Source organism: Amyelois transitella, chromosome 16, assembly GCF_032362555.1.
Source record: "Amyelois transitella isolate CPQ chromosome 16, ilAmyTran1.1, whole genome shotgun sequence".
Lineage (NCBI taxonomy): Eukaryota > Metazoa > Arthropoda > Insecta > Lepidoptera > Pyralidae > Amyelois > Amyelois transitella.
In genome coordinates, this window is record NC_083519.1 from 4,723,328 (window position 1) to 4,747,030 (window position 23,703).

The 23,703-nt window shown below is 33.9% G+C and overlaps 1 protein-coding gene across 1 annotated transcript in view; it reads right to left on the minus strand.

Moving 5' to 3' along the window:
- The window catches only part of LOC106129580 (limbic system-associated membrane protein), a 52,980-nt gene that overhangs the window by 17,193 nt on the left and 12,084 nt on the right, over positions 1-23,703 (minus strand). Inside the window, exon 3 of the mRNA XM_013328176.2 lies at positions 6,335-6,576. Within this exon, the coding sequence (XP_013183630.2) occupies positions 6,335-6,576 (242 nt within the window). The remainder of the gene's footprint in view (positions 1-6,334; positions 6,577-23,703) is intronic.

Below are 23,703 nucleotides of genomic sequence, written 5' to 3' on the forward strand. Positions count from 1 at the left end.
GTAAGGTTCTAATATTCGAACATAATCATAGGTCATGCGTTTTATAATGATCAAAATGAGTAGGGTCGCCAAAGTATTAGCAAATCCGAGGGTAAGTGCTTCCACTGTGATTTATGAGGCTTTGAAGGTGAAAGGTGCGCCTTCTGTGAGTATGCATTGACCGTAAGATGTCTTTATATAGTGGAAACGTACCTATGTCAACTGAGTTGTAGGAGATGTGAAACAAAAAGTAGGTAAAATTTTGCTGAGGTGATAAAAATACGAATCTTTATTGATGATGTCATGTAGAAGTTACAATCATAATGATTGTAACTTCTACATGACATCATCAAATATCTACATTTTTTATTCATAATTAATAGGTAATTATTTCCAGTAGACATATGTGTAGGTATTTTCTTAGAAAAAATGTGTGAACAAGGTTTCAACTGAAAGATTAAAAGTATCTGCCCGAAGCTTGCTCGGGTCCGTAATAGTAACCCGACAGGAAAAGTATTTTTTTCTCAACTGTAAAGTGGGTGTATACTCGTAGGTATCCCATCCCATATCCTTTATTGTGCTTAAACTTACCAATGTAAAAAATTAAATAGAATATACGAAGAATATAAAGTTTAAAAGTAGAAGAAATCCTAAAATCTGATATTGAGAAACTATATCAGCGAAAAGACAGCTAAAATAAAATAAATAAATATCAATTAAATGTTGGTTTAATTTATCGCAAAACTTAATTGGTAGCGAATAACAGAACGTAAGCTCCAGTTATAAATTATTGCTTGTCTGAAATTACAATTTGTTTATTTTGAGCACGATTGCGAAGTTGGTTCGAAGGCCAAAATTGAGATGTCTTAGTAAACAAGCAATATGAGGCGCTCAAACAATATCAACTAGTATTCTCCCCGTTAATTAACAATTGAACGTTTTGTTAATTGTATAGCAATTTTTGGTTATTAAATTGACATTTGTTATGTGGTTATTGGTTTTATATTATTTAAGTTTTAAGGTTTCATAATATTTTAATTAAAAGTACTAAAGGAAAACAAAGAAGGTTGTTTGAATACATGAAAATGTGTGGATAACCTTAAGAAATTTTGAAATAATTAATCCATAAATTAGGATTTTTTAAAAGTACTGAATCAATTTAAGACAAATATTTGCGCAAAGATTGACTATACTATTAAGAAAAAACACTTTATAGGCTTTTTTTATTTTAACTAATTCCCTATGAAGATGAGACCCCTCTAACGATCTCTATGAAGAAATTGTGTATCAAAATTTGTTAACCATTTCCAAAAATATTTACGTGCACAAAACCTTGTTTCCCTAAGGGGAAAACATCGTACACGTGTCTACGTGACTACTATTTATAATGTCGTGACGTGTCCCTTGACAGTCCTGTGACGTCACACGAAGTCGACCGACGACGCTCGACTAGTCAGATTTAATTTCGACAATAATGGTCGAGGCATATATATATAATGTCGATATATGTTAGAAACCAACATATATATTCTGTAGTATTCTTCACTTATATATATATAGTGTCAATGTTATATAAACCTTAATTACATTTTTGCTGATTCGTAAAGCCGAAATATTTGTTTAGCAGAAATGAGGAATTAAATCTCCATGCTGATTGATTCTCTTTCATCACAGATTCAATTCGATAAAAAAATTCACATTAATAAATTTATAAACTTACTAGCAGACTCACTCGCGCGAATTTAGATAGTGTTAACCGGGATGAACAGTACCCTATGACCCTCTCCAGACTTTTAATTATACTCGTATGTACGCAAATCTTGGTTCAGCAGATAATTCGATAAAATCATTTCCTCATTTATACGTAATATAAGTTAGAACAGATTGTATAGCAATGAAAGAAAATGCAATGACAAGAATAAACACTTATTAAGGCCTCACCAGAAATATAGTAAAAAGTGTGAAGAGCATAGTAATAGAATCTAAGTAGAGTATACATTTTAAAAGTGGAAAAAATCCTAAGTGAAAAAGGATAATTTGTAGATTAAGTAAAAGTACATTTAGCATTTTGCGTCAATTTTCATCGTAGAGTGAGCCCGGCTGTTGACATTTTAAAGCCTTGCAAAAGATTAATGATGAATAACAGCCAACAAATGGAACTATTTCAAACTCATTATCCAGTGAGTTACTTCTTATAATGCCTGGCGTTCATGCCAATGTAATGTGAATTTCTCTTATTTGCCATGAGTTCCTAGATAACTGGGAAATAATATTAGAATAGCCGAGAAGAACAGACAAACAATAATCGAAATTAATATAGAAAAACCAGAGTACGGCCGCGAAAAGCGAGAATTCCCGTTTATTTTCATTTTCAATTTGGGTGCAAATACATGGAGTCGCTCTTTCCCAGAAGGTCCCAAACGTGAACGAATTTTTTTTTTAGTTTTTAACAAATTCATAATGACTGACGACGGGAGAGCGTATGTTTGAAGAAATTCACTAATAATTAGTAAATCTTTTAAAAAGCGAGTTTTAATTCATAAATGTTTCTTTTGTCATTTAAATAAAACGTGACTATTATTGCCAATAAAACGTGACTATTATTATCAAAGATGATCATCATCATGAACAAAGCGATTTTCAAAACATTTTGTGTATCGTTTCCTCTAAATTCTACTATCAGACGGTACGTACCCACTATACATTTTCTCTGTTCACTGACTTTCCATACAGATTAACTCGAAAATAGACAACGATTTCCAAGAAGACTCTTATATTTAAACCATTTTATTCCGCGAGTTCAAGTGAAATATAGTTTGCAAAAAAATCTGTTTAACGCCATTACTTTAAAGTAATAGTTATGTTTTTGTGGGTCGGACATTAACCATCAAGGCAGTTGGCCGCGCGCCAACAACAACATGAAAAAGTGTTAAGCCTGAAATACTTAATAGTTGTGTATGAGGATTTTTAAGAACACATAATGACTTAGGTCATGGAGGTCAGATAGGACTCAATCTGTGTAATTATCTGCTTTTTATCTTGCTCCCGGCGTTAGTCCCGAGGTGTGCCTATGACCAGGATCACGAATGGTTCTTATTCGAAGTGAATCCAATATGCAGGCTTACTCTCGAAATCAATCTGAATTTAGTGTCGATACAATTCCATTCATTCATTATTATTGCATTGAGATTGTGTTGAAGTTGGTTATTCCACATTTACGTGAACATGACATAAATCTGTCACCCCCGATAAATTTGCAGTATTGAAGTAAAAGGTGGCTCCACAGGAAGGGTAGTGAAAAGTGTACGATTATTTATTATTAAAGTCAATTAAGACTTCTTTAAATGCGTTACCTGTGATTTAATTCAATCCATAGTAAAAATATACATAATGTTTTCATTTTTCTCAAATAATCCCAAAATCTACTGGACTAGTTTTTTTGGCATTTGTTATAACTACAGATGGACAAAACAAATAATAAGAAAATCCGTAAACCTTCATCTACCGAAACGAACCGAATTAAGCCGGTTGCACACTTGCGATTCCCGCCACGTAACTCGGTCATTTTGCGTCTAACATTATGGTACAGCATGTTTGGCAAACACGTCCCTGATCCTCTCATTATTGGAAACACCGTCGTACTTATAAAGGTGTTGTTCACGTCGTTATACGGTCCATGAGCTCGCTCGGGGCACCTTTAAATTATTTATAGCAGGTAATTTATTTACTGTGACTTTTACATGTTGTCTTTACGGTGTGTTGATTACATCGTACGTGGAATTATGTGTTAAAATTTTAACTTGTTGTCATTTAATTATAAGTGGACGTTTTATAATTCAGTTTCGATTAGTACTTTGCTTTCGTAATAACTAATTTGATATATGCAAAAGTTTGTCCAATATCATGTGTGAGCGAGAAGTTATTTTAAATACATACATATAGGATGAAATTGCAAATAATGCATTGACGTACATTAAGAACACATTATTAGAATAATATTACTCTGCTGACATCTATCAGTTTGTTTTTCAGAGGATTTTTTTATATTTATTGGTTTGACAATATAAAAGAGTTACATAGGAATATCCGAATACGTACTACTCACAATAATTCCAGAAATTGAAGTTGTTTTCCCAAACGCCGAGTATTTCACATTAGGTACCTGTGCTGTCGCTACAGAATGAGATCGTGTTAGAGAAACTATGTGTTTTACGTGAACTGTTCATTTTGCTGTTGCGGTTATACTGTTGATGTGTAGTCTTAATAAAAATTTTATATATGTTTGTTAATAAAAAAATTATATTTGTTAGTTTTGAACGGTTATGTCATTTATTATTTTTGTTGTAACATTTGGAGCCAAAAGTGGGCCAATAAGTAATTCCCGTCTGACTTCCCTTATCTCATTTTCATTCACAGGGATCATAAACAATGCTTAAGTGCTAAGAACAAGGCAATGTTTCATATCAATATACTACTATTATTTATACATAAGATCGCTTTCCCAGGAACTGAGACTTCATCTTCTCACTTGCCACAATCTCTGCATACTTCTTTCGCTCATCAACGTTCATTAATTACTCTCTTCATGCAAGCTCATCAGTTTAGTACTTAATCATCTTTTTATTTACTAAATTCACTACGTTGATTGGTGTCTTCAATGCAAATACAAAAAGTTCGCTCTTACCAGGAAGCGCCTGAAAGCTCTAACCTAATTCTCGGTTTAACAACTGGATGAAAATTTCCAAAATAATCCTCCAAGTTGCCAACGGTCGGTGAGGTTGCGACGATTTTAATTGAAATAAACTAATTGTGTTTAACTTAGTTTAATTAACCGACTTGACAAAGTTAACTTTGGATGTAAGGCCTTTCATCTTAATTAATTTGAAAGCTTTCGTTTTGTACTAGTGATAAATAAAATGGTGGTCCATTTGTAAAGAATATTTTTGTATATACCACCTCTCTACCGGAAGGTCTATGGTGTAGGTCTGTACTATGTGTATTTATAGTTACAAAAGAAATTAATCGATTCATTTTTCTTAGTAAACAACATAACATTTTAGAATCAGCTATGAACATATTAAATTGTGATTTATGAAAAATTTTGTTTGAAAGAACAACAAAATATGAACAGGGAAACACCTATTACGCCATAAAATATTTATGTTCTCCATAAAAGCATGACAATGCGTATACTTACTGCTTTATATTTTATTTTGTATTACATTTTTTTATATTACAAAATGTCTTTTAAAGTATAAAATGTTAAAGCAAAAGAATTTTAAAATTGATTGAAACATTGATTAATAGAGTAATTCACATTGACACCTGATTTAATCTTCTTCTTTCTCCTTGGGGTGCGCTGTTTAATCGTGACCCTGGATTGGGAAATATACGTTTTTACACGAAGAGACACCTGACATCCTTATGCCATTTTCTAAAGGTTAACTGGGAGATAATGCTTTTTGCATTGAATTGATTGAAGCAAAGGAAGTATGCAGGGATCGTGGCAAGTGGAAAGAGGTAGTCTCTGCCTATCCCTCCGGGAAAGAGGCGTGATTTTATGTATGTATGTATTGATAAAAATATTGGCCATAAAAGAGTACCTCCTAATTGAGCAACATTTTAAAATTGACACTCGTAATAAATCTCCCGAATTGTATTACTTTTAATGAAATGAACCATTTCCTTTATTCACTGTTGAGAAACCGCCGCCGCGCGTTACGCAGTCGCTGATCGAGCCATTGTGCGGAGAAAGTCATTTTTCATTAAAATTAATGGCCGTTTATCTCAGTTCTCCTCAAAAGTTTGGCCGCGTGCGACCTACGCGTTGCCGCTTCGATAAAGTAATTACTTATTGCAAAATCACATGAAATATTCCGAATGTTCCATCTGAAATGGGCTGAGAATTCGTTTTATTACTTTTTGAGGTGTTGACAGAAAAAAAGCATTTTATGAACCGGAATAAAAAAATTTAAGAAAACGGAAACATTGAAGTTTCCCCAGATTATGAGAAATGTCAACTTTCACCCTTGTATCTCTCTATTGTATCTCATAAACTAGAGCAACATAGATAAGATATAATTAGAGACAACTCTATTCCTTAAGAATTAAAGAATGAATTTGTGACCTTTCTATTATGATTCAATAAGTGCTTGTTGTTCTTCTTCTTTTCCTACTCATTACGGAGTACGAGCAGAAAGTATGTTAGTATCTTCAAACCTTGTACTGTTAGGTAGTACTTGCCATCTCACTAGTGCATTAAACACTCCTTTCCATCTCATTATTTCCTGTACGCCAAACAAATCTCTTCAATTCAAATTACTTGTTCAAAATTCAAATAAAGAATTGAACTCACCGCCCGATCCGCCAAATTTTTGACCCGACAATGCATATACGCTGGCTGTCCTACCGCAGCGGTGTAGTCCCTCTTAGTGGTGTTATCAAAGTAGGGCTGCCCCATGTTCTCCGAGGAGATGGTCCCGTTCACATCAGGGATGAAGCTGGCATCGCTGACAGCTGTCTCGCTGACTGGTATGATGTCACTTCGTTTGAGTGTGTCCACTTCATTGGCGTTCTCGCCGCCACCCGCTGATAAACCTGAAAAAAAATAAAGTTTTAATATATATTTTAAAAGATAGTTGCGTAGGTCATTTAGTCGTCTGTTCTTTACTGTACAGAGGGTTTTTATAGAGGAATATAATTCAATAAATACCTATAATTTTTGATGGTATGTATAGTTTCTTTTCATAAGACGCTGTTGTCTCATGTCGCGCATACATAATAAGCCTTACATGGTAAAATAAATAGAAATGATGTTGTTATTTTGTATATCCTTCACGAAAATGAGCAAATATATAAATAAATAATTAAACATGAGACAGGTATGGTCTAGTAATGGAATAACTAAATAAGGTTCCAGTATGTTTAAGTAAAATACCGGTACTCATCTGGAGTAGTTACCGAAATGACAAGAACCCTTAAATACCGGTACAGAACCGGTTTATTAAATCAGTACCAAACCTTGCTTTTAAGTCTATCATAAATACCTACATGAATCGAGTCGAGGAGAAATTCCTAACACAATTTTAGTTCCGTGCTTGTGGTTACATTGACAACTAGAAATTGAAATGTCACGCCGTGGGTTCGGACGAAAGTTATAAATTGAGAGATACTCGATAATAAATGGCCTCTCCTGTGGACGAACCTCTCCTTTTTATTTCTGCAAGCGAACATAGAGATTACATCTACAAAACCAGGATATTAAAATAATTAATAGTTACATTTTATACCTATAGGCAGAGCAACAGTTTCGTCATAAGTTTAGCGTCGATTGACTTGAATCCATTTCATTATAAAACCATTCAGGTCTAGACCCGCTAAAATGAAATAGATACTTTTTTACCTTATAGTTTGATGTATATAAAAAAAAAGTATGACATTTTAAATTCACCTATGTTTTTTATATGATTTACAAACTGAAGGTGTTAGGCAGGGATGTGTTGCGTCACCGTGGCTGTTCAACCTATTTATGGATAGTTGTTTGACAGATTTGAAAGAGTCTGAAAGTGGATTAAGGATGAATGAATTACTCGTCAAATGTCTGCTCTATGCCGACGATCAGGTTATACTGGCGTCATCAGCGGAGGAGTTATAGGAGATGGTAAACTGTATGCATGAAGCTTTAAAAGAGAAAGGAATGAAAGTGAACGTAAGTAAAACTAAAACACTGGTTTTTGAAATGATGAAAGAAATGACAGCATGTAATATTTTGATTGGAGGAGAAAAAGTTGAGCAAGTGAAAGAGTTTGTATATCTAGGATCAAAGTTTACATCAGATGGCAAGTGTGATAGTGATATTGAAAGGAGAGTGAACGCGGGGAACATGGTGAATGGAGCTTTGCATGCCTTTATGAGCAGTCAGAAACTATCCAAAAAGGCTCGACTGGCTGTGCACAGGGGCGTGTTGGTCCCGACATTAATGTATGGGAGTGAAAGTTGGGTATGGCAAAAGAAGCACGAAAGCAGAATAAATGCAGTGGAAATGAGAGCGTTAAGGAGTATGTTGGGTGTGAAATTGAGTGACCGGATAAGGAACAGCGTGATAAGGGAATGTTGTGATGTGAAAGAAGATGTAGTTACAGGAATAGAAAAGGGTATGTTGAGATGGTTCGGTCATGTGGAGAGGATGAATGAAAACAGGTTGACTAAGCAGATATACAAGGAGAGTGTGGAGGGAAAGGTCGGGGTGGGAAGACCTAGACGAACATATCTTGATCAAATTAAGGACGTCCTGGTGAAGGGTCAGGTCAAAAGTGCCCGAAACCGCCGAGCTTGCATGAAGAGAGTTATGAATGTGGATGAAGCAAAGGAAGTATGCAGGGATCGTGGCAAGTGGAAAGAGGTAGTCTCTGCCTACCCCTCCGGGAAAGAGGCGTGAGTTTATGTATGTATGTATGTACAAACTGCCTTTACTTGGTGATAAGTATTTTTTAAATTGTAATTATATTTAATAAGTAAAATATTGTAAATATAACGCATCATTAAAAAAATAATTAACGGTAATATTTCGAATTGGATTAAAATCTAAAATAGTTGCATTCGATTATGTAAAATGAAATTTTGTAAAATACCGAAATCCACATTGACTATTCATAAATACGCAGAATTTTGAGAGTACAAAACGATTGGCAAAAAGAATGGTTCGTGCATATGTTATTTCAATCCAGTATAACATTCGATCTGACCTATCTCCGTGGAGCCCGTATAGGCAAATATTTGCGAGATAAATCACATTGTGTGCTGACGGCTTACATGACTTCATAAATAAAATGTGTGTTTTTAAACCTATTGGAATAGAAACGTATGGTTCTGTTTTTGACAAGTAATAAAGCTTTGTCTGTCAATTTTATTATTGCTATTTTGAGTATAATTAGACTGTATTTTTGTAGTTTTTTTTTACGACAGGGGGTGCTTATTTTATTAGAGAGTACCGTAATATAACCCGATGTTCTTGCATGAAACGAGTTATATGAATGTAGATGAAACAATAATATGCAGGTATTGTGGATAGTGGAATGATGTCTCTGCCTATTCCTCTGGGAAAGTAATTTTTTTTGTATGTATTTATGATAAAGATAGAATTTCATTGTGACATTACTATGTAGAAGCGTAACATATCCATTAATATTATACAAATATTTGTGCAAACAAAAAGCAAAATTTCCGCGTTGAGAATTGAACCCAGATAGCTTTTAATAAACCCACAACCATAAGGCAGTCCTTATAATCATCGTTAAAATCTTAATTAAATCTTTATGATAATCCAGAATTGTCAATACTAAATCTCTTTGCGGTTTCAATGTAAATATTCCATTGAAATTACGATTATATTTTGTTTACAATATTGCTAGATAAAGATTGAAAACCGGAAACCCCAATCCTAATTAATTATAGTCTTAATTGATGAACGAAATTGATAAAGATTTATAGACACGGGGGTTGGGTTGAAATCTTTTGAATGATCAAGTAGTTATAGGTTTAAGGTAATATAAATCTGCTATAATAGCGGATTTGTCTCCGTGGTAAGTATTAAATGTTCTGCTAATGAGTATGCAAAGATGATGTGAAGAAAGCTTGTGTTTATTTTATACAAATTTAATCGTTTTCTAAATTTTCTTTCATTTTTTTCATCCCTAATTTTTTAGCTCTTTCTTTACTAGTATCTTTTTAGGCCATGTACTTTAACATAAATACTTACATAAATCAGTTAGCAACACTTGAATTCCACAAAATTAAGGACCAAAGAATATTTTAACACTTATCAGCGTTCTTAGAAAAAAATAATAATCTCGTTCGGCTGAATTGAAATGATTACCGCAACTTTGCAATAACGCGGTCATTTTAATAAAGGAAGGGCATTACGATTTGTAACAATTTCGGAGATTGATATTCGCAAGAAGTTATTGCGAGTCCACGTGGCTCGTTGGGTCAAGAAGGCGATTTGTCATTCCCTGCGAGCATGTTTTTTGAATGGCCGCCACCGACCTCTTCCAAGATATTTGTAGGTCACAGACATACATTAAACTAGATCTTGCAAGTGGAGATAGTAAGCGCGCCAATTAACTTAACAAAACGCTAATTCACTGTGTTTTAAAAAAAATAAAAAATCCTAAGTGTTCAACATAAGAGACTTGGTAGGATTCTCAATTGCGTATGTCAGAAGTATTTTGTTTTTGGAATTTGTTTGACAAATGATTGTTACAATATTGCCGAGTACGTTATTTCATCAAATATTTTGCTGCACTTACAATAAACTATTCAGTCGCGAATTCTAGCTGGAGAGATTTTACTGCTTTCTTTGAGAAGGAATTATTTGGTCTCTTTCCGAAAAAAATACTGCAATCCCGGGAGTGTCGGCAAACTGAGACTTTACCCATTATTTTTTCTTGTTTTCTATACAGTAACAGAAAAACCTTCGGACACTTGTGCTTTTCATACAAATACTGTCATTATCTATCTAGAATTATGTCTGTGGTCGACACCGACCTCTTCCAATAGATTTGTCGGTGTAAGGTCTAACTTTCTCACTTTCTCGTCGATCATTTCGACAGCTGCCAATAACATTAACCTCTTCTTGTGACACGTTGAAGTAATGCTGTGATTACGCTTTATTATAAAAACCACTCCACTTTTTCCACGCTATCTTAAGAGGAAAATGAGGGGAAAAAACTTTTTCTCCCTTCAACAGATTGTGTGACTGAGCCATGATCATAAAGTTTCAAAACTACATAAATGTGGTGATCAATAAATCAGAATTTCCAATAGCATGTGCAATGCAACGTTAATACCTTCATGAAATTTGAGCAAATTTAATAATGTGTTCGCCTCAAATCAGTATTACCTAAATATGAATTTTCAAGTGAAATAACACATTGAATTAGTGTGAAACTAATGTTGGTGACAGTTGCCATCGACTACGTCGAAATTTACCTTGATATTCAAATTGCATTTAATAAACTAGGAATTATAAACTAGAGACTTTTCTATTAGCCGATGGGCTAGCAGTCTCATTCATCATCATTTCGTAGCCGCCGTCTCATCATCAGCCGTAGGACGTCCACTGGAGAACATTGGACTACCCGAATGATTTCCACCTCGATACCCTGAAGTGGGAAAGTCAAGTTAAAACATTAAACGATTTCAGTCTGATCGGCGCAACTTTGGTAGAGAAACATATCTAAAATAGATAATGTTTACACATCAAGCTACTTAAATGTGGCGAACTGTTTTCCTTACCATGTTTTCCCTCTCCGTAATAGCATCGGCAACCAATAATTTTTTTTTTGCACGCGGTTTTAGTCACCAATTCTATCATCGAGCCAAAAAGCTGAACGTGGCCTGTCAGTCTTTTCAAGACTGTTAGCTCTGTTTAGCCCGCAAGGGATATAGACGTGACTATATGTATGTATATATGGTATATTTTCATAATTAGATTACGCGTAAATTTTCAAAGTAGATACGTTCATGTTGGGAGATAACGCTCGTAACGAATTAATTTGCGATTTCAAATAGTCACTTGTGGCAAACGGGCGATTCAGAGTAATCGTTGTTCGGAATTAGGCTGTGTTTATCTCTGCGATGCCAGCAATAAAGTGATATTTACAAGCCGCGGATACCATCTATTTTCGATAACTGAAATAATTACTAAATGAAATACCTAATAAATTGAACATGAACTAGCTCAAAAGTAAGTTTCAGACTTGATATACACTACTATTAAAAAGTGTTAAGTGTGGTTCCCGGCATTTAAGAAAAAAAATACTTTTTACTGTCATAAACATAAATTTGGAATAACATAAGATAAAATAAATGTCATTTTGTATTATACTTGAAACAATAAGCATTTTATTCCATTGTTCTGCATTGCACGAAGTTTTCTACGTAGTTTTCAAGCTGTCAAATAAACCTCAGTATTGAATAGAAAATAGAAACGTCATGGCATGATACTCGTATTCATTAGTTAATTTGCAACATTACAGTCACCAGTCCTTCGTCACCTCTTCTATACATCCAATTTAAATGGCTGTTGAGTCGCTGTAGTACCTAACTCAGAGGCAAATTACTGTTACAATATTGCCGATAAGTAGTGCGCAGTTTACTGCGCATTTGTATAGTCAAATAACCTCAGAATTAAAATGTCAATTTTATTTTGGTGTCATAGTTATCAGTTGCGACGTCATAACTCACTACTTAAATTTTACCACTTCAATAGACTAGTTTAATATCAATTCGTATAGAAAGTGAAAATGTCGGTCTAATCCAATACGCTGTTCAGCAAATAACTTCCCTATGACGACAGGGACATTGTCTCAGAATTGGTTTGTTGTTTCACTGTTGTATTGAGAATAACAATGGAGAAAGCGTCACGTAAATAATTTAGTAGATCTGTGTACTGATTGGATATACGGCTCATGTACAGTCGGACGCAAGTGAACCTGATTTTTTGCCATAAATACTAATAGTATGAAAATAAATGATTTTCATTTTGATGATAGAGGGCACATACATAAAAACAGATTTGATCAGGAGTAGTAGTAGAACATTGAATAGTTTTATTCTGAAAATCGTGATACGAACCTCGGGCATAAGTCTAGTATATTAACGATAATTCTTATTATTATTTATGCGTTTAACTGTAATTTTAACAAAAAAAAATTCTTAATAATATACTCTTGAATGAATGCAATGAAAATATTAATTAACTACAGGATATGGCTAACAACTTGCATATGAAAAAAATATTGTCATGTCGGTTTTAGTCTATATGATCGAAGCCAGCCAAGTCAGATTGTAAAAAAAGTTACAGTGAAAGAAAGTGATATTAAAATCCCAAAAACATATTTTCCAGTTTCTGTAAAAGTAATTAGTGAACGCCATTCGATATCTTTGTTACACACATACAACTAACATACGGAACTTGGTCTCCCTACATCCGAACATTTGGACAGGGGTAGATGAATGAGCTGTGCCTTTTGATTGAGTAGGAGCGAACTGGCTGCCTCTAACAAATCACTTTTGGGTGTAAGTAAATTAGACCTGTTATTGCGATAAAGATGATGAGGAAACCAACATATCCTAGGGTACTTTAAAACAAATGCCAAAAGAAAGACAATGACTGAAGTTAACATAAAAACGAAAAATTACAAACATACAGCCACGTCTTTATCTCTGACAGGGTTAACAGGGCCCACAGTCTTAAACATAATTAAAGTTCAGCTTAAGGCATAGTGGGGGTATTGAGATTCAAATAGTGTCATTTTTAGTTAATTACTTTAAGAACATCCATGGGAAAGTGATGGAGTTGTCCTATTCTAACGTGCCGGAACCACACGGCACACAACTAATAATTCACTAAAAATAATCGCCATTACACCTTGAAGGAAACATAAACTTTCCATCACCCCGTAAGTGCACTTCCAATAATGTATGCAACCAATTTTCTTATGTTGGCACAAGCGAGACGAGCCTTGATCGATGTCTGCGTATACTGGGGTGTATGGCGGAAACTTCGCAATATCTTTCAGCAAACTGATAAGCGACATTTCAGTTTAACTTGCAGACTTGTTATGCCCTTGTTTATCGTCTTTTCTAGCTTAAATACTAGTTTGGTGGCAAAAATAGTGTGTGTCCGCTACTTTCTTCCAGTGCAAGTTGAAAGTCAATCAAGCGCAATGATTCCTTAAAAACTAATACTACTTAGTAAGTTTAGCAAATTTCGGATTATTCTCATAGGCCTTTATGATTATTGACTGGCATTCTCTTAGTGCATCTAACTCTAAATGGAAGTCCATAATAGACCGTCTACCAATTAGAAATTTCCATTATACCGGATAGGGGCAGAAATTTACTCTCAAACCGCTGAGTTATCTGCCTCCAACAGAGTATTACGTACAAATTTTTACGAAAACCCGCCAATAAATCTTCGAGCGTCCATTAACAGATTATACAAGCCATTAAATAACTGACCAATACAATAATCATAACCCGTTAAGGTCCTGACTAGTTCGCTCCATTTTTGCGCAAATATAAAAGCTTTTCCCGTTCCACCAATCCATTAAACGATAGTAAGAAAAATACAGTCGATAACAATGGAGGACACTGCTCTCTGCATTACGTTGTGGCAAGAACAACAATCTGTTTTTCTCGTCTGAATACGATATTTACAATCTAATAAAAGCAACCATAGTAAAATAGGTGCCAAGGTCTTATACTAAAAGTGACTAGACATGTTATAAAATAATTGTTTGAAAATTTTCTAATTGTGGATAATCTTTCTCATGGCTGTAGTCCCGGTCGCATCCTCATCACTCTGGAGAGAAGCCCGGGTTAACCCTTGACTATGGATGATGACCTGGATTAGGTGAATCAGATTTTTACAATAAGCAACTTCTATTTGACCTCCGCAACCTTTTCAGGGGAACCTAACCCATACTGAATCATGGTTACACATCCAGTTGCCTGGAATGAGCAGGTTTTCCCACAATGTTTTCCTTCATCGTAAAGCATCGGTTCGTTTTCATACTAATGTATATAACTTCGAAAATATATTCAATAATGTGCATTCGTCTACGATTTCGCTTTAAAATCTACATATACCGTATATCCTATTTTGAAAATAAATCTGTCTTTCTCATTAAAGACTTGGATTCTTGAAAATCTGCCTGATCATACATGGCATTACAATTAAAAACTGATATTTTTGTGACCTAAATGAGGTCTGCAGAAAAAAAGTTGTAGTCTGTCACTTGGTAACTGAAGAGTTTTATATATACATTTATATAGTTTTATACAACATGAAAAATTATGTGAGGTGTTATTGAAATAAAATACAAGACAATGTCTTGTCTAGTATTATACAGGTCATCTCATTTAGTAATAATGTCTGCTATAAAGCCCTTATATCAGCGCTGATGGACGGACCGGGCTGCCAATTTGGCTTACGCCTTAAATTTGATTTATTTGATAAATAAATAAGATTTACCAGTGGTTAGCCTATCTTTATTCTTCTCAACAAAATAACAATATAAACCTAAACATGGAAAATAATTATTTGATTTAGTTTACAAATGGAGTTACTCGTAAGAACGGCTTCGTTACCGTATTGTATAGGTACATAACTTGTCAGTTTTGTTACCGATTAATTTTCTATGAAAGAAAATATAAAGAACACCTACACATCGCCTGCTCCTTAGGGAAATATAAAATTTTACGTAATGACATACAAACATATAATCATGTCTATATCCCTTGCGGTATAGACAGAACCAACAAGAATAAATAGGATTAACTTGCTAGCCCATCCCGTAAAAGAAGAATCCTAACCTAATATCCTTGGGAACTTATATAATGTAATTACAATTATGCATATGGTAATTTTTCCAAACTAAAAATATGCTAATTCATCCTTCAGAACACAATTAAAAACAACTACGTTTAATGGAATTTCCAGTGCAGTTTTATAGCCACCGGCAGAGCTAATCCCTCGCAAAGAACTGGAACCCAGTGAGTCGTCTCAAGTCCCCGATATTGGGTTCTCGCGTGACATCGAAGCGATACACGAACACAAAGGCGATTGAGACGAATGCGACGACAAGGTTTTTCTGAAAGGAAATATCGCCAGCACACTCTGAGGAATTGCAATAGAGTTACGTGTAACACTTCTTATTGCTTTCTTAGATGTGTTGTTAGATAAAAAGTATATAGGGCCCTCTGAGATTTTATTTAAACTTACGTAACGGTAAACTTGATGGATTTACATTTACCCCGGCAATACTAATGTGTATTAGCACAACGAGTTTGATCTTTAATGTATCGGGATATATGATTTATATATAAGAGGTATACATTTATAGTCACGCCTTTTTCTGGAGACTATATTTTTCAACTTGCATTCGTCAATGACTTCGAGCAGTCTCTTCGGTTTATTGTACTCTTGACTTGACCTTTCAACAGAACATCCCCGATTTGATTAAAGTAGGTTTATCTAGCCATTACTTGCTTCCTTCCGATGTTGCTTTTTCCTTATCTATTTGAACTGCCAGAATGAGGTTGCTATTGGTAATTACTAAGTGAAATTTATCAAAACGCCGTGAAAAAATTTTAATCGATGCCTTCGTAAATTTTAACATCTAGATTACTTAGCACGCCTCTTAATAAGATAGCATTCCTAATAAATTTCTCTCTATTGCAATATCAGAATTCGATAACATGGAATTTATATTACCTTTCCGAGACATCGGGGAACGGAAGTTTGAGAGAAATGAAAGATCTGAAAAAGTCATTGTACGTTGTAAGTATTGTAAAGGCGTTGTCCTAAGTTTCAATAAGATGATGAATCAAAGAGATGGTTCAGTAACCTACTTTTTTATTGAATTAATTATGTTCATCAGACAGCTTTACAACTGAGCAGAAAATCGTGTACCACGAGTTTGTAAACAGCTTTTGTTCTTTTCAATTTCCATGGGACTTTTTAATAGTTTCATACATACCAAAAATCCAATCGGAAACGATTTAATTTTAGAGTATCGACTTAATTATAATTAATGGATTGGATTATTATAAACATAATATGCAAGAATACATATATACAATTTAAAGTTTAATTGTATTGGCTATCAGTAAAAAACTCTATATAAAATTAATTCGTTAAAAGCACAGTGAAATAAGCAACGAATGCGAAATACTCGCATTATAGAATTAAAAATCTAATTTATTTCCGAAGCTTTGATGAAAATTGCTTCGTTATATAATATTACTAATTCAAAAAGCTCTGCACACATAGTTTATTAACGTTATTTTATATTTAATTGTGCATATTTATTATTTAAGCAAATTAAAAAAAATGTTTTAGTACAAAGTAAATATATTGAAGTTTATTAATAACTAGTAATTTTCAGATAACCACTGTGCTGCGTCAGAAGGTGTCTTGGGAAATTTCCTCTTATCGGTTTCGGCTATTGAGCAACATTCAGCGCAGTAGGTCAATAAGTTAGATAGTTAAGTATATTTCTATTAATTTATCTTGTATTATCCTTTCTATTATATGGCCCAACTAACAAAAACGCCAAACTTCTAAGCATTCCTTTACATTTGTTAAACATACAGGCTACATACATAACATACATATATTCACGTCTCTATCCCTTGTGGGGTAGACAGAGGCAGACACTTTCGGCTTTATGATGGAAATGAGATTCAAATTGTGACAGGTTGCAAGCCCATCGCCTTCAAGAGGAAACCCAAGTTTATAAGCCTTAGTCGCCTTTTACGACATCCATAGAAAAGATATGGATATACAGGTTATGAGAAAAAAATAATACCTTTTGGCTTATATTATACTAATAATTATAAAGTCCTCTTACGAAGTCAACATGAAAGTAATTCTCTAAAAATGTATTCCTTTGATGTAAACTGCTTGACTTGATAACGGTAGAATGCGAATAATACTAATACATATACTCGCACAGTTCAGAGCATTCTTAGTCAAACAATCCAAGATGTTATTGGCATTTCCGTGTGCGTAGGCGAGCCCTAATATCCTCCATTATGCGGGCTTCTCCAAGATTGCTGCTATATATCTAACAAAACTTAATTGTGGACGTTGGCTCCAAATTTTCTCTCATCTCATCATTTGTTTGTTCTATTCCACTTCACACAAACTCAACAAAAGGTACTCAACAAATCTTCTCGATGGTGCCGTGTGGTTCCTGGGACTTTAGAATAGTATAACTCCACCTTTTCCTGTGAATTTCGTAAAAGGTGACGAGGGGCTAATAAGGGGTTATTTTTTAAGGCGATGGGCTAGAAACCAGTCACTGTTGGAAACTCCATTAAATCATTAAGTAATACAGCTGATCGTAGCTTTAAAGTCTCTGCGAAACAGTTGGCACTGACTGCCCACAAGAATCATCCCAAGCTTCAAAGCTTGGGATACTCCTTAACAATCAGTTTCTTAGTCGCCTTTTACGACAGCAATAAAAAAGCTTGCAAAAGTTTTGCTTATTCAAAATCACCTAACTCAAAAATTTTATCTTTATAGAATCTCTTATAGTAAGGATTACATTTAAAGTAAAATTTATATATTTTATAACATCTTCAATGTTATAAGCATAACTTTAGGAAAGGCATGTCACGAAGAATTTGTTACGTGATTGTGAGAGACTGGTGTCTGAACTAAGCAGGGCTTGTATCTCAGTACACCAGCGTACTCTGAGCATATAGGATTATAAATGTTCTTTCATCCAATCGTATTCATGTATCATAAAGCTGATAATTTCTGAAAACAGAATTGGGATTTACGTCATACCAAAATTCATGGCGTTAAATGTTTTGGCACAGTTTTTAAAGTCGGCTGCCTGTGCTCCAATTCTTGCTGTTACATAGCGATTTCCCATTTGCATATTAGGACTATTGGGTGTAAATCTTATTATTGTATCCATAGATTTTTTTTCTCTCATTATTATTCTAGCTGAACGTGGCCTATCAGTATTTTTAAGACTGTTGGCTCTGTCTACCCCGCAAGGGATATACATACATACATACATACATAAACTCACGCCTCTTTCCCGGAGGGGTACGCAGAGACTACCACTTTCCACTTACCACGATCTCTGCATACTTCCTTCTCTTCATCCACATTCATAACTTTCTTCATGCAAGCTCCATGGTTTCTGGTACTTTTGACCTGACCCCTAGGACGTCCTTAATTTGATCAAGATACGTTCATCCTATCCACATGACCGAACCATCTTAACATACTTTTACATACATGTACTGGTCTCAAATTCGACAATGCTGATCTCGTATTTGGATCAAGTATATTGGTTTTATGGGCAGAAGGTCGGTGGTCAAATCGGCAAGGTGCCCGGTTAAAATCATACGTTTTGACAATTAATAAGCGATATGAAGTATCCTATAATAATGAATAAAAATTTTGAATTTGTATTTGGTATAGAAACCGATGGTCTTATGGTAAGGGAAAAACATCATGAGCAAACCTGCACATTCAAACCAATGGATGTGTAACATGATCAATACGGGTTACCTGCAAGGGTTGCGGAGTTCAGATGGAAGTCGCTTCGTCTAAAAACCTGACTCACCCAATCTACGATCCATGGTTAAAGGCATACTTCGGGCTCCTTTCCGGAGAGGAGAGGATGCAGTCGGGACTAAAGCCAGAAGGCAGAGGAAATTGGTTTTATGGGCATAAAAAGTTCTTTCTTATTATTAAGAATGTAGAAAAAATACAAAGATTTGTGAAATAAAAAAGAAGAAGTAGCTCTGAAAAAATACTGCAATAGGTAAAATATTAAATTAAAGAACATTGCAAAATCAACATAAGAACCTTGTAGACTTAATGAAGCATTAATTATTAATAATTAATTCATGAACTATTTAGTTTATGCAGCTTAAAAAAAAGTCATAATAATAAACAAAATCACCACGATTAAAAAGCAACTCATTTGAAGTGATCTTAGAATGTTTCGTACAAATAATTTTTTTTACAGCTTTATTATATTTGAAAGCATCAAATATCCATGTTCCACAGGATGAACGAACAGTTATAATAAGAATTATCTCCTTTTAAACCGCGTTCTCCAATAAATGTTTAATGATGTACATAATGGATGAAAAATACTTTTAAGATGAGCGTGAAAAGAAAGAAAGCTTTTAAAAAGAAATTATTTTATCACAGTTTTAACTTATTACTAAATAAAGAGAGGCATGGCCCCAGTATTCTTAACATGGACGCCATAATTAAAATAATTAAATTTAATAAAAAAAAATAATAATATTGTAAAATATAAAAAGATAAGAAATTCTCAGTTAATTTAATTACACTTTTTTTTTCTCTCACCATAGCGTATTGCCGATGAAATTCTCAGCTGTTTGTGTCAAAGCTCCTCTTTTACGAGTAATAGCAAACAAAATATTGTATTCAAAAAGGGAAATAAATTTTTCTTTTTTTACGTGTCTAAACAGAAAACACTTAATTTCCCCATTAAATTATATTAGATTTTTACATAAATATTTCAGTAACTACCCTCTTATTTACGTTTCTCTTCCTTTAACCCAGTTTTTGAGTGAGGTTAAAGTATTTTAACTGTCAAATTCACATTTAGTTAGAAAAAACGATTTCCACACTTATATATTATTTGACCCAAAATCTAACCTATTGCTTACGATCTTTTCTTTAGCATGTGATGTAGTTTTAATTTAAATAGATGAATCATTTTGCACTTTAATTTTATTATATCTTTTAAACTTTTGCCAATAATATTAATAGTTAACTTTGATGTTATTTTATATCGAACTGACGTACCCTCCCAGGCAATCTAAAACATGTTTATTTCATGCCGAAACGACAAAATAATACTCTCATTTTCATTCATAACGTTATCAAAGCTGTGCAACCCTCCCATAAACATTAATAAAAAGATTACAGAAACGAATCACCATTACTAAGCTGTGACGTCCCTACTTCATCTAAACATAGACATAAAGTTACGATATTGCGCTGGACTGGCTATTATATTTAATGACAAATGCTTTTTTTTGTATTCTGTAATGCAAGTGCTTAAATGACTGTAGGATTAGTCTTTGTATGATTATCCATTTAATATGGAATTTCAACATAGAATCATCCACTTGCCCTGATGTTTCAGGCAAGTTACTTTTCGAGTTTACAGTCGATCTTGGGTTATCCCTGCACCACGTTTGTCCTTACCAAATCTTTAACTACGGTCGTCCACCACATAAGGATACAATATTCAGTCTGTCGCAAATTATGCCAGCGAACTGAAATAACAAAGGGGCTTACTAATGGGAGGGTCCTGGGTGCAAACAATTTGCATTTTTTATTATTTTAATTGTTCCGCAAATTTCCGGGATTAAAAATATATAAGATCTGGCTAATCAAAATTGTTGTGCCGTCTTCGGCTAATCTGTTTTAAATTTTCTCACGGGAGTTTTGGTAAATGGAGTCCTAGCTTTTGTTAATTACGAATATTTTTATCGTATTAAGATTTCAATGTTGAATGGATTGTTAAATTATGTGTATGTGTTTCGGAATAAATTCATAAAGGTTGCTATTTATATTGTTTCTTACCTATAAAATTCGACTTGTCAATTCCAATGCCTTGGGTCAAAAACTTGTAATAATAATAACTTTGCAAAAGCTTATCAACGTTTTAACCTAGAAATAGTCAAACCCAATTTTATCTTTATAAATAAAAACGCTTGTCCCTTGGTCTGTTAGTATCGTGCCTGGTAACATTCATTTACTTTTATTACTATGATTGTCACCGCATCCCATTTTCGATTCCCTGATGCTTTGGTGTTTACAAATTAAAAAGATTGCAGAGAAATTTCGAACAAAAATCATGATTTTACATAATATTTTTATTTCAAGTTTAATCTAGTGTTATAAAAGTTACATTTGAATATACTAAACTTATTTTCATAAATTCTTTTACCTACTATATAAGACATCTTTATGACAAAGCTGAGTCCTAAGTCTTTTAGACCATATTTAGCTGGACGCCCTAGATAGGATGGAGATTTACAAAAGTTACTAGTCAGGAACTAACTAAGTAACTAAGGAAGAATACTACTCAAAATATATTCTATTCTATATGTCTACAATGTCTCGAGAAAAATATCTTGTGATAAGTACTATGTAAAGGCTTTAGTATAACAGTATATTACAGCTGCTTGATGCTACTTGCATCGTATAAAATGAATAAGATAAGACTCATAAACATACGACCGACTAAACCGACGAGCTTGCCTAAAGGGAGTTAGAAATGTGGATGAAGCAAACAAGTACAGAAATGTAGTCTCTGCCATTCCCTCCGAGAAAGAGGCGTTGGTTTAAATTTCAACAATTATTTTATTTTATTGTATTGTATTATTTTTTATATACAATCAATAAAATATATATTTCTGTGCTCTCTTTCTTTGCTATTTTGCGATCAATGTTGTTTTACGTACTTTTTTTCCGGGTCTCGTAATGGTTTTTTGGGGTAAGACTTCAACCCCTCAAATGCGTGGCTAAAAATAATACGTACCTACGGAATAAATGAATATAAATAGTGTATTTTACCAGATGCTCAGTTACAGGACATAATTTGTACATAAATTAATAAATATTCTGGAGTGACAGGGTCTGAAACATTAAAATGGAATGCAACTGGTTGCTCTTAAAATTGTATTCCAACTATCTTTGTTCAGTTTGCTGTATCTTTTTGAAATTATTTATTTTAATTTTTAAACTGAAATCTTTTTATTACTGAAAACATTTTGAAGACTAAAGGTATAAATAAATTAAATTAAAGTTAAGGTCTACATAGGTACCTGATGAGTATTTGATAAACAGAAAAGTAGCATGACAAAAATCAGAAGCAATTTGGAATAAAATGCATTTTTGCGAACGTAGAACTCATAATAATGTTCTGGTAATACATATTTTATATAATACGTTAATTATAATAACAAGTTCAGTTGCAGGTTTCTTCAAAACAGCAATCAATGCGGAATAAAACTTTAAAAATCAAATTATAGGATTGAGAGCCCTCACGCCAAAAACATAAGATATAATAAGTAAATAAGTAACAAACATACATATATCAATAGTAGGTAATGTCATATTATTTAAAAAAAATGTACAATGTAATAAAAGTATGTAGTTAATTAGAGACCCACTCGCTCGGTCAATAATTTTGCGCCTCGTGCAGATCTAAATATACTACACTACCTCTTACTCACCAGACAGAAAGACAAAGTTATCATGTCAAACTTTCCGCGCCCCTCATTAATCATGTTAGGTTACGGTTTCCATTCTCATTCGGGTAAATAATTTATTTCAAGGGTATTTAGACATCGTGTATGAAGTAATATTTAGCGCCATATGTTTCCCGACGCTTCAGAATAAGCACATTTATCTAGTGCAGCTTTTACCATGATCCGTTATGAGTAAGGTAACTCTGTAAATGTTGCGGAGGTCAAACGGGAATCGGTTCATGTAAAAATCTGACTTACCTAATTCAGGATTATGGTCAGAATTCGTAAGCCGGACTTCTCACCAGAAGGTGAATCCGGGTGAACACCAAGAGGAGGAGAGCAGTTTGTAATGTATCCTCGGTAACTAGAAACTTTATCAAGATAAGACCAGTACTTATCTCCATTCTAAGATTTCGAAGAAAACTACTTTATGTCAAAATTCTTAGATCTACTTTATCGAAACATCCCAAAGCGCATCAATCAAATATGATGTCAGGCTGGCCGTAAAAAATTGTTAAGTCATTACAGTTACATCATCATCATTTTTCTGGTGTTGTCCCAGTTTTGTTTTCCCGGAGGAGAAGTCAGGAGTGGAGAATCTCCACTCCTGACTTCTCCTCCGTCCAAAAGATCTAGGAGATCTCCAGTGGAGATCTCCTAGATCTTTTGGACGGGAGTAGTCAATGGATGGATAGATGCATCATCATGAAATATGGTTACCTAGTTGCCGTAAGGTTTCCCTTACCGTGGTAATCTTAAAAATTATTGATTGGTAAGCTGTAATACTCGTAAGTACAAGTAGGATTCAAAATATTGTACGGATTTTACATAACAGTCATTAGTACGGCGCAGTGATTTACAAAACTATATTTTATTTTTGTATGA